The 18125-nt window shown below is 43.0% G+C and overlaps 2 protein-coding genes across 2 annotated transcripts in view; one reads left to right on the top strand and one right to left on the bottom strand.

Annotated features, from left to right (window-relative positions):
* The window catches only part of PHLPP2 (PH domain and leucine rich repeat protein phosphatase 2), a 64363-nt gene extending 52020 nt beyond the window's left edge, over window positions 1–12343 (top strand). The window contains exons 13-19 of the mRNA XM_012806120.2: window positions 399–599; window positions 4430–4592; window positions 4828–4958; window positions 5563–5673; window positions 6466–6660; window positions 9183–9414; window positions 10029–12343. Of these exons, the coding sequence (XP_012661574.2) occupies window positions 399–599; window positions 4430–4592; window positions 4828–4958; window positions 5563–5673; window positions 6466–6660; window positions 9183–9414; window positions 10029–11183 (2188 nt within the window). The 3' untranslated portion in view covers window positions 11184–12343. The remainder of the gene's footprint in view (window positions 1–398; window positions 600–4429; window positions 4593–4827; window positions 4959–5562; window positions 5674–6465; window positions 6661–9182; window positions 9415–10028) is intronic.
* A 3769-nt stretch (window positions 12344–16112) lies between these two features.
* Window positions 16113–18125, bottom strand: part of MARVELD3 (MARVEL domain containing 3) — a 30981-nt gene continuing 28968 nt past the window's right edge. The window contains exon 5 of the mRNA XM_023514095.1: window positions 16113–16170. Coding sequence (XP_023369863.1) covers window positions 16113–16170 — 58 coding nt within the window. The remainder of the gene's footprint in view (window positions 16171–18125) is intronic.

Below are 18125 nucleotides of genomic sequence, written 5' to 3'. Positions count from 1 at the left end.
GTGGCTGGCGCCTTAGCCGGTTGAGCTATAGGCACCGAGCCTTCATAGTTTATTTTATGTGAATATGGTACTCAACAATGTCCTTTCAGTAGACACACTAACCGTAATTAATAATAGTAAAAGACGAGGCCCTGTTGGAATCAGGCCACTATAGAAGCTTGGCTAAACAACCAAGCCTGTATCCTTTCCTCTCCGTTGGGTGTGTGTAAGTTGAGTAAAAGGAGCTTTGGGTTGGATAAAATCAATTAGAGAAAACTACCTAGAGAAAATGGCTTTTTTCTTTTTTTAATGTGGGAACTTAGAATGGCAGCATACCGTACTAAGATGCCATGATGGTTTATATGAAGGCAAGCAACAAATAAACCTAAAGGAATAATGGTACGTGTGCATTCTGTCAGTCTCAGATACTTGAATGCGTCTGCAAATAGTTTGGAGTCTTTACCATCCGCCTGCGCTGGGGAGGAGAGTCTGAGCATGCTGCAGCTGCTTTACTTGACCAGCAATCTCCTGACAGATCAGTGCATTCCTGTCCTGGTAGGACACCCTCACCTGCGAATCTTGCACCTTGCAAACAACCAGCTACAGACCTTTCCTGCAAGGTAAATAAACACAGACTTTCATCATTTCAGACACACAACATTAATTCTCCACTTGCCAGGCTAAATTATAGTTACGTGACTATGACTGTGATTTTACTAGCTGAATGAGGAAATCTTATCTTAATAATTTATACTTAGTTAAGTATCAGTAACCAGAGAAATTATGGTTAAAATGTGTTTAATTTTTAATTCTAATTATTTAAAAATGGTCTGAGAAAACTCAACCTACAGTCTTAACAAATGAAGAATTCTGAAGATGAGTTTTTCTCTTGTAAACACTATTTTACAAAATACTGTTGAGTCTTTTGATTTATTCTTAGTATATACATTGAATGCCTACTGTATGCCAAGTACTGTGTAAGAGTTATAGTCTGTGTCCTCAAGGAATCGACAGTCAGATTTGGGAAACAGACCCAAACAGTCCATAGGCAATTGCAGTGCAGTCAACTAAAGGCAGGATGTTAAAGAACATACGCACAGGTTGCCAGCAACACTGCACGGATCCTGAAGGGTGTGGTCAAGCTTCCTGAAAGCAAAGATGAACAGTGTAGTTAGCCAGGCTATCTCTATAAAAAGATAAGAGAGACAATTAATGCTATCAGAGTTTCAGACAGTGTCAGTGGAGAAGTAAATCTCTTTCAAAATACAACTGATAAAATAAATTTGGAATTTTTTTAAAAGATAGGGTCTTGCTATGTTGCCCAGGTTAGCCTTGAACTCCTGGGCTCAAGTGATCCTCCTTGTCTTAGCCTCCCAAGTTGCTGGGGCTACAGATACTAACCACTACACTGGCTAAAATTTAGAAAACTCACCATCAGAAAAATGATCCATACCATGAAAATAGTCATTAAAAATCATACTTTTAAAAACTAAGAGCATGAAGAAATGATAATTTGATGTAATTTGAAGGAAATTTTTTTTTTGGAGACAGAGTCTCAAGCTGTCACCCTGGGTAGAGTGCTATCGTGTCATAGCTCACAGCAATGTGCAACTCTTGGGCTCAAGTGATCCTCTCACCTCAGTTTTTCTGTTTTTTTATTTTATTTCATTTTATTTTTTTAGAGACAGAGTCTCACTTTGTTACCCTTGGTAGAGTGCTGTGGCATCACAGCTCACAGCAACCTCTAGCTCTTGGGCTTAGGTGATTCTTTTGCCTCAGCCTCTTGAATAGACTCGGGACTACAGGTGCCTGCTACATGCCTGGCTATTTTTTTGTTGCAGTTTCTCCAGGGCTGGGTTTGAACCCACCACCCTCGGTATAGGGGGCCAGTGCCCTACTCACTGAATCGCAGGCACTGCCCAGTTTTTCTGTTTTTAGTAGAGACGTGGTCTCACTGTTGCTCAGGCTGGTCTCAAACGTGAGTTCAAACAATCCACCTACCTTGGCCTCCCAGAATGCTAGTATTGCAAGTGTGAGCTACTATGCCTGGCATAATTTGAATGAAATTACATATATGCTATATATAACCTTATAATTTTTGTGACCATTTATGAAATGAGATAGAGCTTTAGAAGACAAACAGGATAAAATAAACATGATTGCTTCCTTGAAAGAATTAAAATAATGGCTCTAAAAATGAACATAGACTCTTTTTTTTTTTTTTTTTTTGATACAGAGTCTTGCTATGTTGCCCTGAGTAGGGTGCCATGGCTTCACAGCTCTCAGCAACTTCCAACTCTTGGGCTTAAGCAATTCTCTTGCCTCAGCCTCCCAAATAGCTGGGACTACAGGTGCCCGCCACAACGCCCAGCTATTTTTTGTTTGCAATTGTCATTGTTGTTCAGGAGGCCCAGGCTGAATCAGGCTTAAACCCATCAGCTTCAGTGTATGTGGCTGGTGCCCTACTCACTGAGCTACAGGCTCTGAGCCAAACGAATATAGACTCTTAATTTCAGGAAGTGTAAAGCTCTTGAAATCTTATCAGATTAGTTTAGTTGACCTCAAATATGTTCATACAAAGTGAAAACAGACCACTGACAAGTTATGTTAGCTTATAAAGTATTGGGTAATATCAGGTATAATACTCTAATCTTGCCTTATTCGATGACATTTTTATTGTTGAAGGGGGGTTGAAAGCTGGTTGTTACAAAACTTAAAACATATTAAAATGGGCTTAGCACTCGTAGCACAGTGATTACGGTGCTGGCCACATACACCGAGGATGGTGGGTTTGAACCCAGCCCAGGCCTGCTAAACAGCAATGACAACTGCAACAGAAAATAGACAGGCCTTATGGTGGGTGCCTGTAGTCCCGGCTACTTGGGAGGCTGAGGTAAGAGAATCGCTTAAGCCCAAGAGTTGGAGGTTGCTGTGAGCTGTGATGCCACAGCATTCTACTGAGGATGACATAGTGAGACTCTATCTAAAAAAAAAAAAATATATATATATATGTGTGTGTATAAATGAAAATAAGAAGTTAGTATTAAAGATAAGAATGAACAGATCACACAAAATTAGAGTAATCTGAATGAATATAATAAAACTAAGTGGAATTTAGGAGCAACATACTAAAGAACTATGTTCTGTACTGAGTAATAAATCCACTATGAGGTCATTTCCTGAGCACTGTTATAATAGGACAAGCACAATACAGATCTTGTTTCTTTTGGACTATTTTCAGAATCTGGCACTGAACGGGTGCTACATTTTCATTCATAAGTTAGAAAATTCAGGTAGGGAATAGATTAAGGGGAAAGCATGAGACACTTTAAAAACTTCATTAGTAAAAGAAAAGTAAGTTCTAAAATAATATATTTAGTATAGTACCATATATTAATTCAAAAAATATAGTTTCATACCCTAAAGAAGAATACTTTCTACCAAAATGTCATGAGAGGTTATCTCTGATAGTGGAATGAAAGATTTGTTTTCTTTTTGTTCTAATTTTCTTTTTTCCCCATGTGCATGTATTATTATAAGGAAAAATTATTTTCATTTACTAAGCTTATTAAAAATTACTTTCTAGCAATAAAAATTGTATGTTATGTGAAAAAGGTAAGGTGTAAAATTTATCTAAAACCACTATTCCCATGAAAAAATTGGTAGGAAATTCAGCAAAGTGATTATAGTAATTCTTTCAAATGGCTAGTATATGGATGATTTACTTTCTGTGTTTTCCTAAGTTTCTCTCCATATTACAATAGTTTATTTTTATAATTTTTTAAATCAATAAACAAAAAGAAGTAAGAACAGTTTGTAATAACCTTGGTTAGTGGTGTTAGGCTGACCTCAGCTGTTTTGCTTCCCATGTAGGGAGTGTTGCTCTGTCAGTGGGACAGTGTGAATCTTTTGCCTCACAGGCCTGAGCACAGTTCTGTCTGTACAATGAGAACTTGATAAGCATTATGATTAGGCAACTGAATAGGAATTAATAGAAATTTAATAGTTTAGTAGAAATTAAAACTGTAAGGAATCTTAGTGATGATTTAATACAATTTTTCTAATAGCTGAGGATATTGAGATCCATTGACATTGACATGCTTAGTATTTTGCAGCTGGTTAGTGGGGAAGCAGGCCTCAGGACTAAGCTCCCAAGTCTAGGCCAGTCCTTTCTGAGCCACTCCCTGTAAGTATAGGTAACAGTTTAGATGGTCATGCCCACAAGATCCAACAACTGTAAGACAAGCCAGGGATGGGTTAGCCATCAAAACGCACTGAGAGAGGCGAGGGCACATCATCGTCGTGAGCACTGCCTCGGCTGTTGCTGCTTCGTCTTCTCCAGTCACTGCAGCGGATTGGGTCAGTCTGTACTGTGGTGGCTGTAACGTAGCACTTGTTTAGCAGCTGTTCACTGTTGGTAGAGTGTCATATTTTGATGTTTCTTTTTCAGCAAACTAAGTAAATTGGAGCAATTGGAGGAACTAAACCTAAGTGGCAATAAGCTTAAAACCATCCCCACAACCATAGCCAGCTGCAAAAGGCTGCACACCCTTGTTGCACACTCCAACAATATCAGCATTTTCCCAGAGATCCTGCAGTTGCCTCAGATCCAGGTACTTCTGTGTGCTGGGATGGTGTCCTCACAGGGGAAAAGGCAGGAGTATGAATGAGATCATTCTCCCAAGGAAGGAATATTACTCCCTTCCCATAAACTCACTTTGGGACCAATATATGTAATTGATTCCTGGGAAGAAATAAGTGCCACTGTGGGGATATGGTAGGAGATTGAACATGTAGGAGTTGAACTAACTCTCTATGATGAGTTTTGACTTCTGCTTCTCTTCTTAGTTTGTAGACCTAAGTTGCAATGACTTGACAGAAATCCTGATCCCAGAGGCATTGCCTGTTACATTACAAGACCTTGACCTGACTGGAAATACAAATCTGGTTCTGGAGCACAAGACTCTGGACATATTTAGGTAGGAAAACATTTGAAATTGAGTGTGTTTTTGCTCTTAGGCCTGCCAGCTATGTACAGGTCCTTAGGATTATGGAGACCTCAGTTAATTAAGTGAATAGAATGAATTAGGTGATAAAACCCAGGTTCGCTTCTCTGATTCAGTTATGGGTAGATACTCTGTCCCATACTCAGTCTATTCATGTTAGATTTCTACATGGCCACTACCCAGCCACATACTCAGTAACTTTTTCACAAGACAGCTGTACATCACATCACAACATCTAGAAGACAAGGTAAGTTCATTCATTATACCAAGAGTTCATTTTGCCTGTTGGCTGAAACTTAGGAATCTTTTTTGTGCTTAGTTCTTTACTGCAACATATGGCATTAAGCGTAACAATATTGGCCCCTGCTTCTTCCTCTTACATTTTTGGTTCTCTCTTCTCCTTGGCCAGGAATTCAGTGTACTATTAACATGTTTACTTCCATCCAGTCTCTCTGGAAATGCATATTAGTCTATCAACAGATTATTTTATAAAAAGATATATTATTGTTGGGATAGTTTTTGTAAAATATGGAAGAGTGTATTGTTTAATCTTCTCTTCTTCTTCCACTTCTCACAGCCATATCACAACCCTGAAAATTGATCAGAAACCTTTGCCAACCACAGATTCTACAGTTACATCAACCTTCTGGAGCCATGGACTGGCTGAAATGGCAGGGCAGAGAAATAAGTGAGTATGCTGTCAGTGGAGGCTGAGAAAGAAAAAAGGCAGCCCCCAGCATCTGGGACTTGGTCTGATGCCCACGGTTAGGCCATGTTGTTCTTTTGCGCATAAATCCTAGAATGTCAAAGTTGGATAAAAATCCCTCTGAGATCACAATAAAGTGAGACAAAAAGAAGATGAATGTGCAGTCAACAAAATGTCAAACATCCCCTTTTATGGCTAAAGTGGGCAAATGCTACTTTCTTTGCCTTTTAGGGCTTTATCCTCCTGCTAATCTTTATTTCATATAGATAAGAAACATTGAGACCCCCACCATAGAATGCCTCCACTAGTCTGGTATGATCCTCCACCTCCTTACACCCTCTGCAAAATGACCCAGGCAAAGCCCAAATCCTGTGCTCGGTTCTCTCTAGCACTCTCTTACCTATTATGCCATAGCGATCATTCTCCCTTGCAAAGAGTAAAAAGCTCAGCTTGTTCAGCAACAGGTGTTCTCTGGTGGTCTTCAGCTGAGGTTCTTAAGAAAACTCAGCCTTAATTACTACTGAGGGAGAACATTTTATCTTTCCAGCCTTGGGGTGCGTGGCCAAGCTGCTGCCCAGGACTCTGGCTGAACACCCCCCCCCCCAGGATACCTGTGCTTTCAGGTGCTGCTTGGTCATCTGTCTAGGGCCCTGTGTGTGTGGACTGGGATTCACTATAGGCTTCCCACTTTCAGTTACTAGCTATGTTTTGAAAGAGTGCTCCTTGATGAATAATCTTTTCCCCTCTTTGATGATTGTCCCATCTCTCCTGCAGGCTGTGTGTATCTGCCCTCGCCATGGATAACTTTGCCGAGGGAGTGGGAGCTGTGTACGGCATGTTTGATGGGGACAGAAACGAGGAGCTCCCTCGCCTGCTCCAGTGTACGATGGCTGACGTGCTGTTGGAAGAGGTGCAGCACTCAACAAATGACACTGTTTTCATGTCTAACACCTTCTTGGTATCTCACAGGTAAGCAGGTGGGTTGAATAATCCCTAAGTCACTTTTACTTTTATAAAATAAACCTCTCAAACCAGGTCAGGGTTCACATTATGACTACAAAGTCAAGAAGAGAACTCACTACTACTTCCACAGTCCTCCTCTCCGTGAATCAGCATGGAGTGTGGGGATTTGGCTCTCTAAAGAGCCTGTGCGGTTCATCAACCTTCTGGAGCCATGGACTGGCTGAAATGGCAGGGCAGAGAAATAAGTGATTATGTTGTCACTGGAGGCTCAGAAAGAAAAAAGGCAGCCCCCAGCATTTTTCTCTGTTGAATCCAAAGGCTGCTGAGGACCTGAGAAGCGCAGAATTATGTGCAGAATGTTTTCTGTGTGTATGCGTGGCTGTACACGTGGGGAGGAAGGTGGGAAGCTTTTGAAGATTGTCCAAAGAGTCAGTGACATAGAAAAATGTTAACATGCATTCACCAGATTCGTGTGTTTAGAATACTTGTTATTGGGGGTTTAACCAACTAATCTTCTAATTAAAGTCTAAGCTACTTAAGGTCAAAAACCCTCTGTAGATGCCCCTCAAGTTACAGTGGAATTTGGTCCTGATAAGTTCTCCTTTTTTTTTTTCCGGAGACAACTTTTCACCCTGTTGCCCTAGGTAGAGTGCTATGGTGTCACAGCTCACAGCAACCTTAGTCTCTTGAACTCAAGCGATCTCTTGCCTCAGCCTTCTGAGTAGTTGGGATTACAGGAGCCTGCCACAGTGCCCAGTTAATTTTTCTATTTTTAGTAGAGACCAGGGTCTCGCTCCTGCTCAGGTGGGTCTCCAACTCCTGAACTCAAGGCAATACACCTGCCTTGGCCTCTCAGAGTGCTAGGATTACAGGCATGAGCTGCTGACCCAGCTGATAAACTCTGTTAAATTGAAAATACTGTAAGGTGAAAAAAATGAATTTAATACACCTACTATACCAAACATCATTGCTTAGCCTAGTCCCCTTTAGGGCTCAGAAAACACACACAGTAGCTTACAGTTGGGCAGAATCACCTGGCACCACAGGACATGTGCAGTATTGGTTGTTTCCCCCACTGTCACGTGGCTGACTGGGATCTGTGCTCACTACTGCTGCCCAGTGTGGTCAGGGTGCCGTACTGCCTATCACTAGCCCTGGGAAAGATCAAAATTTGAAGTACAGTTTCTACTGAATGGATACAGTGTTATTTTTGCATGATCATGAAGTTGAAAAATTGTAAGTGATATTGTTGTACATTGGAGACCATCTATGTAACTCAAATGCAGTAGAGGGAGTGTCTTGCCCATCACCCGGGCTTCATAGAGGATGTGGACAACTGAGGGGTCTTTTTTTTTTGAGATGGAGCCTCAAGCTATCCCCCTGGGTAGAGTGCCATGGCATCACGCTCATAGCAACCTCCAACTCCTGGGCTCAAGCAAGTCTCCTGTCTCAGCCTCCCAAGCAGCTGGGACTACAGGCGCCTGCCACAATGCCTGGCAATTTTTTGGTTGCAGCCATTATTGTTGTTTGGCGGGCCCAGGCTGGGGATTCGAACCCGCCACCTTAGGTGTATGTGGCTGACGCCTTAGCCGCTTGAGCCACAGGCGCCGAGCCCAACTGAGGGGTCTTAAACCTGTATAGTCCAGGTTGAAGTGGCACAGCCTAGTGCTTGAACTGGTTTTACCTGTTATTATAACAGAAAGCAATGTGTTGGGAATGGAGTCTATTTTTCAGTAGTATAACTGAGCAAGAGACTTGGCAAAGTAAAGGGTTTCTGAAAGGGAACTTGATTTATGAAGTACCTCTTAAGAGCTGGGCACTGTACCAAGTACTTTTAATACTGTATTTTTTAATTTCAAACAAGCCTCAGGGGTAGGTATTTTATCAGAGACATTTCTTAGAGAAATAACTTGCTGAGGGCCTACAGCCAGGAAGTGGCAGAGCTGGAATTGGAAAGTAGAACTTTCTGACAGTGTCTCCTCCTTGGCAGCACTGTGCACTAAATGTGGGTGCGTGGACACCACATGAGAAGCAAGGAAAACCCTGGTCCTTCCTTCAGGAGTTCTCACAGTGGTGGGCTAGGACCAGCAGCCTCAGCATCACCAGAACTTGTTAGAAATGTGGATTATTGGGCCAGCCCTTTGTACCCTTTGAGTCAGAAACTAAGGAGGGAAGCTCCAGCAGTCCCCACGCTTAAGAAGCCTTCCGGGTGGTTCTGATGTGCAGAAGTGTGAGAACCTCTGAATGAGGAAGTCTGTGGTCAGACACAGAAGCAGTAGAGAAAGAGGCGCCTTCACTGTCTCCCAGTCCTTCTCCCCTCCTTTTGCAAAGTGTCTTGTCCTGGCGGAGAGTGGAAGGCAAAGCTCTCTCTCACTATCACCCATAACAAGTGCCTGCCATCGGGAGCTCAAGGGTGAGGCTGGTTCATGGTCATGTGGTAGAAAAACAAGGACAGGACAGACATGAAGCACCACCACTTCCTTCTGAAACTAGCTACCACATCTTCACTTTCTTTCCTTTCCAAACAGGAAACTGGGAATGGCTGGCCAGAAGCTGGGCTCCTCTGCCCTCCTGTGCTACATCCGCCCCGACACTGCCGACCCCACAAGTAGTTTTAGCTTGACTGTGGCCAACGTTGGCACATGCCAAGCAGTCCTGTGCCGAAGTGGGAAGCCACTGCCACTCTCTAAAATCTTCAGCCTGGAGCAGGACCCAGAGGAGGCACAAAGGGTAAAAGAACAAAAAGCCATCATCACTGAGGTGCGTCTCCCTCTCTGCCAGTCCCTTCCACCCCCGCAATCTAGTGAAGGCTGCTGTGCGCATAGGTGACAAAGGTCCACTTTCTTCCTGTCATGCCTTGTAAATTGTATCCAGTCCTGATAAAAGTTCAGTTCAGATGGTTTCAGTAACAGTACCAGACGAAAACCTCCTGAGCAGTCAGTGCTAGCAGTCCTGCCTTTCAGAGACGTCATTTTTAGTGACCCATCTGAGTAATGGCCTCTCTGAGAGTATTAGTGATGGAGGATTGATAGCATTTTTCTAACGTGTCCTTCTCTATTTAAGGACTTGCTAAGGCCTGTCCTTCATGTTAGAGCAGATATCTTTTGAGATGGTAGTACCTTTTCGTTACTTAATTTGAATTGAATTATCTTCAGGTTTTTGAACTATTTGATATAATAACTGTGTGATATTTTATCTTTTTAGACTTGTCTACATTTGTTTTAAAGTACTCTTAAAATTGTAATTCCATAGAAAGAATCATCATGTGTCAATTCTAATTTATTGAAGATCCATAAGCACTGTGATCTAGATAGATACAAAGTTGTATATCACTGTTCTTTGTTTTTCAAAGTTTGTATTCTGCCCATCTCTAGGACAACAAAGTGAATGGTGTGACCTGTTGTACCCGGCTGCTGGGCTGTACATACCTCTACCCCTGGGTCCTCCCCAAGCCTCACATTTCTTCCACTCCACTTACCATTCAAGATGAGTTGCTGATTCTAGGAAACAAAGCACTATGGGAACACTTGTCCTACACAGAAGCTGTCAATGCAGTGCGTCATGTACAAGACCCGTTAGCAGCTGCCAAGAAGCTGTGCACATTAGCACAGAGTTATGGTTGTCAGGACAACGTAGGGGCCATGGTGGTCTATCTGAATATTGGCGAGGAAGGCTGCACATGTGAAATGAATGGGCTCACCCTGCCTGGGCCTGTGGGATATGCCTCTACCACCACAGTCAAGGACATGCCAAAGCCAACCACTCCCTCCTCTAGCAGTGGGATCGCCTCTGAGTTCAGCAGTGAGATGTCCACCTCGGAGGTGAGCAGCGAGGTGGGGTCCACCGCTTCTGATGAGCATAACGCCGTGGGCCTGGATGCCACCTTGCTCCCACGGCCAGAAAGGCGCTGCAGCCTCCATCCAGCACCCAGCTCTGGGGTTTTTCAGCGCCAGCCTTCTTGTGCCACCTTCTCCAGTAATCAGTCTGACAATGGCTTGGACAGTGATGATGACCAGCCCGTTGAAGGGGTCATAAGCAATGGCAGCAGGGTAGAAGTGGAGGTAGACATCCACTGCTGCAGAGGGAGAGACCCGGAGAACACCACTGCTCTCGCAGGGAATCCTCCTGTCCCGTGTCCCGAGGAACATGCCAGAGGGCTGGGCTTTGGGATCCGAAGACAGAACAGTGTGAATAGTGGTATCCTCCTGCCGATGAGTAAGGACAGGATGGAGTTACAGAAGTCTCCTTCCACCTCCTGTCTCTATGGAAAGAAACTCTCCAATGGCTCTATTGTGCCTCTGGAAGATAGCCTGAACCTCATCGAAGTGGCCACAGAAGCACCCAAGAGGAAAACTGGCTACTTTGCTGCCCCTACTCAGCTGGAACCAGAGGATCAGTTTGTTGTACCCCGGGACCTGGAAGAAGAAGTAAAGGAGCAAATGAAACAGCACCAGGAAAGCAGGCTTGAGCCTGAGCCCAGGGAAGAGGATCGGACCGAGCCCCCAGAGGAGTTTGACACAGCGCTGTGACCCCGCCCCCACAGTGGGCACGGTGGGAGAGGAGGCTGTGTGGAGTTGGCGTGGGACCCTGCCAGGGGCATTTTGTCTCTGCATTTCTAAACCACAGATGCGTGGGGTAGAACTCGGAGCCAGAAGCGCGAGAGTGATCAGGGTCTGGCTCTGGATAAGCTAGTAGCCACCATCAGTGTTAAGTTTCACATTTAACCTGTGAGGGAATTCCCAGAGTTAACTGGGAAGAAAGCAGTCCTACCACCTGCCATTAACCCTTTCTCTCCTAGGATCACTTTGAGAATTTGCCTGCCTGGGCAGGAAAGGGACTATTCTGTGGAGGAAGTAACTGAAGGTTGATTCCCTACACTAATTGCTGCTGATGGATCTCTGTGACAGAGAAATCACCTTATCTCAGACTAACTCATGGGGTATGATGTGACTAGTCACATGGCTTTTCCTTCTTCTCTACGAGAATACAGCCTATCAAAATGATGTCCATTGGAAATGTAGAACCAATCAAACAATTAATTTATGTATGTAATGTAATGAGAGCACTTTTCATTGACTGTGAACTTTTTATTTTTGAATCTGCACTCGAGCCACTCTTCTTAGAAGAAACCCGGCACCCTTTGTCCATAGGCAGAGAGCTAATCGGGTACTTCTCTGAGGGTACTTGGAAGGGCCTTGGGAAATATTTTAACTGTTAGATGTCAGACTGTGAAAAGCTCCTGAGAAACTTGGGGTAGCAGGATCTTCTTTTGGGGAAGAAGATGGAGAAGTGAGGACTAAGACCACATCTCCCCCAAATCAAAGAAAATTACCCCTTGACAAATGTGAAACCTGCTAGGAGTTTCCCAGCAGATTGCAAGGGAGGCATTTGGGGGTTGGCCTATGTCCCTGATGAGTGTCAGCCTCCCAACTGCCTGACGCTGCTCGTGTCGGTGACCTTGAGTTATGGCAGATGACTGTGAAACAGACTGAGGCCACAAGAGAACAGACAGATTGAGCTCACAGGTTAGAGCAGAGGGATAGCTTTCGAGAATGTTGGAAGTGAGCTGAGAACTCACCTCTTGAATGTTAAACAGTATACGCTTCTGAAAACTGCTCATTTCACCTTATGTGGTTTTGATACTAACATAAGAAAGATACTCAGTTGAGAAATTCTTAAGCTTACAGAAAAAAACTGTATTTTTTTGCACATTCCTTGTAACCCTAGCAAAATGCAGTTCCTTCCATATTTCTGTCACTTTTTCCATTACAATATTTACTTAGGATAATTAATTCCCATTTATTACTACAAAATTTTGGCATTGCTTGACTTCATGTAATGGGAAATGTACTTTGAAGTTCTAGAATACTTTCACAATTAAAAAAGATAGGGTGGAACCATTTTGAATGTGTTTCATTAGAAACAAAATGTTAAAAAGAAGGTTGATGAATATATATATATTTTTTTCTTTGTGTTTTTGGGAAGTTTTTGTTCAAAGCAATAGTCAAAAACCAGATGACCTGTCCACAGATGGCCGGTGTCTTCATCCTCTGGGGGCCCTGTGCCTATGTGCGTGTTTGGGGAGGGGTGCACTCTTGGGGATTCTGTGCTACTCTGATGGTTATCTAATGATCAGCCCCTCGAGAGTCTGGACTCAAGCATTGTCAGGAACACTTAACTTCCCTGTGTCAAACTACTGGTCAGCTATTTGACAAAGTTTAGAACTCAGGTCTTTGATTTGAAGTAGGGACCATAGTGACTCATACGAAGTGTAGGTGCTGTTAGAAAAATGGGAACAATGGTGTGTTGCACCTTATTTTTATATGGAAAATTTTTTAAAATGAGAAAATGAAGGAAAAATCCAAGATGATAGTCATGGGTGATGGAAAACATCTTTCTACTCAGACAGCAGAACCTTTGGGTTATAGAGTAGTAATGATATTGTCTAAAAATGAAAGTTATTTTGGGAATATACCACTTTAATAGTATAGTCTTATAAAAATTGTTCTTTATATGTGAACCCCTTTCTTGTCTTCTGTTTGTTAGTCACCCTACTACTAGAACCACACCAAAACCCAGTTCTGAAATGACCATACCAAAAGTAAATCTATTTACTTTTTAGTGAGCAGAACTCTGAAATTCTAAATGTTCTTTTACGTGGTAGAGTTATTTTTAAGACCTATTTTTTTTTTTAATTTTTTTGCGACTTTTGGCTCGGGCTGGGTTGGAACCCACCACCTCCGGCATCTGGGGTCAGTGCCCTACTCCTTTGAGCCACAGGCGCCACCCATGGTAGAGTTATTTTTAGAGACCATTAGGTTATAAACTGAAAACCTTTAATCTAGGCTACACCAAAACTGATCTTTGTTTTTTGCAATCTCCTTTAATTCATGTCCTTAATAGTTTCTCTGCATTCAAACAGGATAAAATGGCCATAGCCCATTACCAAAAATATAATACAAAACTCTTCTCACCTACAAGGTAATTTACAGACACTGTTATGTGAGTAGGCTGTCAGCTGGTGAAATCCAGTCATCTGTCTCCAGGTGAATGTAATCCGCTTCCCGTTCCTTAACCCAGAGGGCGTGTTCCCAGCTGGGCAGAGACAGAGATTCTGGCCTCTGCAAGGATTCTTAGGTCTCTGTGTGCACCTCCCCTGTAATAGACAAGTTTCAGAGAATTCTGAAGGAAGAATGCTCCTGAGTATGGGAGCAAGCAGTTCAGGAGTCCCATGGAAGAAAGGAAACAGTGTGTCTTGACAGCCATGCTATTCTTTTTATTATCCAAATGGATTAGAAATACATTTGAAAAATTCGAATGCTAGTATGACATAAAGCTACAGTGCTACTGCAGAGGCTGGTCCTTGTGAATTGCCATTCCTGGTACACGTGAGGGCTGATGATACTGTTGTCCATGTGTGTGTGTGATAGATGGGTGGGTTCATTTACTGGGGTGCAGAGGAGCCCTCAGGAGCAGCGCGGTGTTCACTGGGTGCTAGTACAGTTGCGTGTAGTGAGTGCTGTTTGCCCGGAGCCTAGGTGTGGCCGATGTACTGAATATCAAAAGATGCTCTTTCCATGTTTGCAGAAGCAGGTACTTGGAAGCCACAGGCTCACCTTCTTTATCTATTCAATAATAATTAATGAAGAGACCTCCATAAGGGAGCACTTGGCTATTAATCGATACATGTACCAGTTATTACATAATTAGTCTCCAAGCCATTCGGTGATGTCTGCAGCATCACTACGGAACTGTCTTGTGTCACTTTTCACTTCCCTCGGGTGGAGCCCTTCAGACTTCCCAGTCACGGAGGCGAGTTAATCTTTCTCTGCAGTGAGTGACTTCCGCCCCATAGTTGGGGAAGCACTTCCTAGATGGAGAAAAGCAGCTACAGCAAACCCTGCTCTGTCACCCTCATTGGTGACCGATCACACTCGCTCCTTGTATTCTGACTTTCACGCCCCTCCCAGACGCTGTAGGGTCTTCTCTCACTGTTGCCAATGGATGTCATCCAGACAGTGGGCTCATATCTTATGGTTTCGTGCAATCATTGTCGTATTGTAGTCCTAAGACTCATTATAGTGTATTTTTGATATTTTTGAAATGTGTTAAATTTTTTAATTCAATAATATGAGCCAGAGCATGTTGCAGCAAATCTATTGTTTGTAAAAAATAATAATAATAAATAAAATAAAATGGAATTATCTTTTTCATGGCTTTGTTTTAAAATGGAATGCCTGTTATTTTATAAATACTTTAGCAGGAAGCTATATTTTCTCCCCTATCTTGTATGTAGAATTGGGTTCTTAGCCAAAAGCACCTTCAGGATTTTTCTGCTTTTAAGGGAAGATAAGCAAGAACTCACACGTGACCCTATATCGCATGACATTCCACAGAGCTATGAGTTGAGGCAAGAATAAATGTAATCATCTTTTCAGCTGAAGTAGCAATTAAAAATTTTTACTTTAAGAAACATACTGTGATGTGGTTTGCTTGTCTAAAGAAATCCCATATACACGAAAACAATGGTCCTTATTTACATGCAAGTTATTAGCTTAACTAGAGGAAATTGAGTCGTAAACCATCTACAGCTCTTCTAAGTAAATCACAACTTATGACACCAAAAAGGTCCGTAGATACGCAGGCCATCACATTAGTCATAGTGGGGTGGCTGTGATGTTAGAAGAACCTCCAGATGTAGTGGTGGTGAGTGTGGCTCGTGACATACTCAGGATGCAGCTGAGCCTCCCGCACCCTTTGCTGTGTTTCTCCCATAAAGTCTGGACTTCCCAGCAAGATTAGCTACCTCTCATTTCAACTAAAGGCCAAGAGAGCAAGTCATTTTGCAGGTTTTCCCCTCATTGTAAAGGAGAATGAACACTTTAAAAACTTTACAGAGTGTCTTCAATGTGCTGGGCACCGTGCCTCCTCAGTTCCATGAGACACCTCCCTAGTCCTGAGTGGCAGAGATGGAAGTCTCCGAGGATGTCCTCTGCTTCATGCATCATCAACAATTCCTTGGTACGCAAAAGGCCGGGAGAGCACCTTAGTCACTCAGAAGGTGTTACCGTGTGTGATTCAGTGGGTCTGCATTTTGCCTCAGCTACTTAAAGTTTGTGACTTTAGGCAAGTTACTTGGCTTGGGTAAGGCTGTTTACCTCCTTTGTTACATGGAAATCATGTAACAAATCTGTCATCAGCTGGTGGATTTTGATCCATGGTGTTGAATGAGATGATGCAAATAATGTGCTCTTAGGCACAGCTATGTATGAATTTGGCATGCAGCGAGCCTTCAGTGAAATATTAACAGGCAAACCACCTAACCTTGGACCTTGTCTCCCCGTCTATAAAATGTGAATAATACATCTTGGCCTGCCTAGCTGACAAGTGGTAGTGAAGATAAGGTTTGCTGAAGCATTTTGAACGCTATAAAATGGCACAGGCGCATGGGAGTGTTATTAGTCATCGATGGCCCCAGTCACTGGGAGGAGCTGCCGCTCAGGTGTGGTATCGTACCTGGGCTTAGGCAGAAATTTGGGGTCAGATGGGCCAAAGTCTCTATTTTATCAACCACAAGACCAGGATGTGGGCAAAGATGTAATAGACAAGTTCCAGGGAGTACAAGGGGGGTACTTTTTCTTGGGGGTGGGTGAAGAGGGAGTTGATTTTCCCTGCTGTTAAATTCCCCTACTACTCAGTGAAAACTGGGCTTCTCACCATGGGCTCAGGCTGAGGGAGGCGGAGCGGTAGCACTTCCCTTGGCACCCCAAACTTTTCACTTTAACCTAGCAATGTAGATTTCTGGTTGATTATTTTCCACCAAGCTTTATTATTTTTAAGTAAAAGTATAATTTCCCATTTCTGTATGGGTTTAGTTTTAATCCTTCATTTGGGGTAGGTTCCAGAATAATTAGCTTTACAAAAGCAAGAGGACGATGAGGATGGACTGTGTAACAAGAATGTATATGTATTCTGGTTGCATCGGACATGAACTGATACATGTGAGACTATTAAACACTAAACCAGCCTGAGTGCAGCAAGACCTCATCTCTAAAATAAAAAAAAAAAGAGCAATCCTCCTGCCTCAGTCTCTCAAGCAACTGGGATTACAGGCACGTGCCACCCCATCTAATTTTTCTGTTTATCGTATAGGGGGGGTCTTGCTCTTGGTCAGGCTAGTCTTGTATCCTGGTCTCAAGCAGCCCAAAGTGCTAGGATTATAGGCATAAACCACTGCACCTGGCCCCTACCAAAAAAAATTGTTTTTAATTAGCTGGGTGTTGTCATACATGCCTATAGTAGTCCCAGCTCCTTAGAAGGCTGAGGTGGGAGGATCACTTGAACTCAGAAGTTCCAGTTTACAGTCAGCTATGACTGTACTCAGCTGTACTACAGCCTGAGTGACAGCAAAAACCTGAATCTTTTTCTTTTTCTTTTTTTTTTTTTTTGAGGCAGTCTCCCTATGCTGCTCTTGGTAGAGTGTTGTGACATCACAGCTCACAGCAACTTCCAACTCTTGGGCTTAAGTGATTCTCTTGCCTCAGCCTCCTAAGTAGCTGGGACTACAGATGCCCACCACAACACCTGGCTATTTTTGTTGTTGTTGTTGCAGTAGTCATTGTTGCTTTAGCTGGCCCGGGGCTGGGTTCGAACCCTCCAGCCTTGATGTATGTGGCTGGTGCCCTAACCACTAAGCCACTTGGTGCCACCAAGAACCTGTATCTTAAACACACACACCAGATTAAAATTACTGAAAGAATTTTATTTTTAAGGTTCCACATTAGTGATCTGTTACATTATGAAGGCAGTTCAGAGTGACGAGTGATTACTATCTATCTTTGAAGGCTTAACTCTATGGGACACTGTCAGGGAATGCAGAAGTGAAAATGCCTCCAAGGAGACTTTGTGGTCTAGTCAAGTTATCCGCTTTATCTTTGAAATCAGTTGACTAACATGTAGAAGAAGTTTATAAATTTTGTCACTACTTGGAAGGTTCATGCTGAAAAAAACTATGAAACGTTTCAGAAAGTGAATTCCAATGGAACATCTTGCCCCCTGAAAGACATTAGGAATAGCCAGCAGAAAACGTTTTCTCTGGAAGCTCAGGCAGGAATCTCAGGGGGAAACAGGTTTGCTAAAGCATCTCTTTTGCCGTTTCAGGAATCCAGCCTCCCACCTCCAGGAGAAGAAGGCTGTGTGGCTCCCTGTGAGTAGAATGCTTTCCCTTCAGGACAGTGGGTCAGAATGCAGTTGCCTGTTTAGATAGAATTCTGTCACACAACAGCTTTAAAATCATTCCCCTGGGATAAAATCCAGGAGGTCGGGCAGGAATGGCATGTTTCTTTTAATGACTTTAACTAGTCATGACAGGTAAGCTATTTCTATTGGAATACTGGACCAGCTATCCTCTGATATGGTGCTTTCATCTCTCAGAAGTTCTCTGGCTAGTGAGCTGTTGCCACTGTGACCTC

Source organism: Otolemur garnettii, unplaced genomic scaffold (genome assembly GCF_000181295.1).
Source record: "Otolemur garnettii isolate 467f Iridium unplaced genomic scaffold, OtoGar3 scaffold00047, whole genome shotgun sequence".
Taxonomy (NCBI): domain Eukaryota; kingdom Metazoa; phylum Chordata; class Mammalia; order Primates; family Galagidae; genus Otolemur; species Otolemur garnettii.
This window is presented reverse-complemented; position numbering and strand designations above follow the sequence as displayed.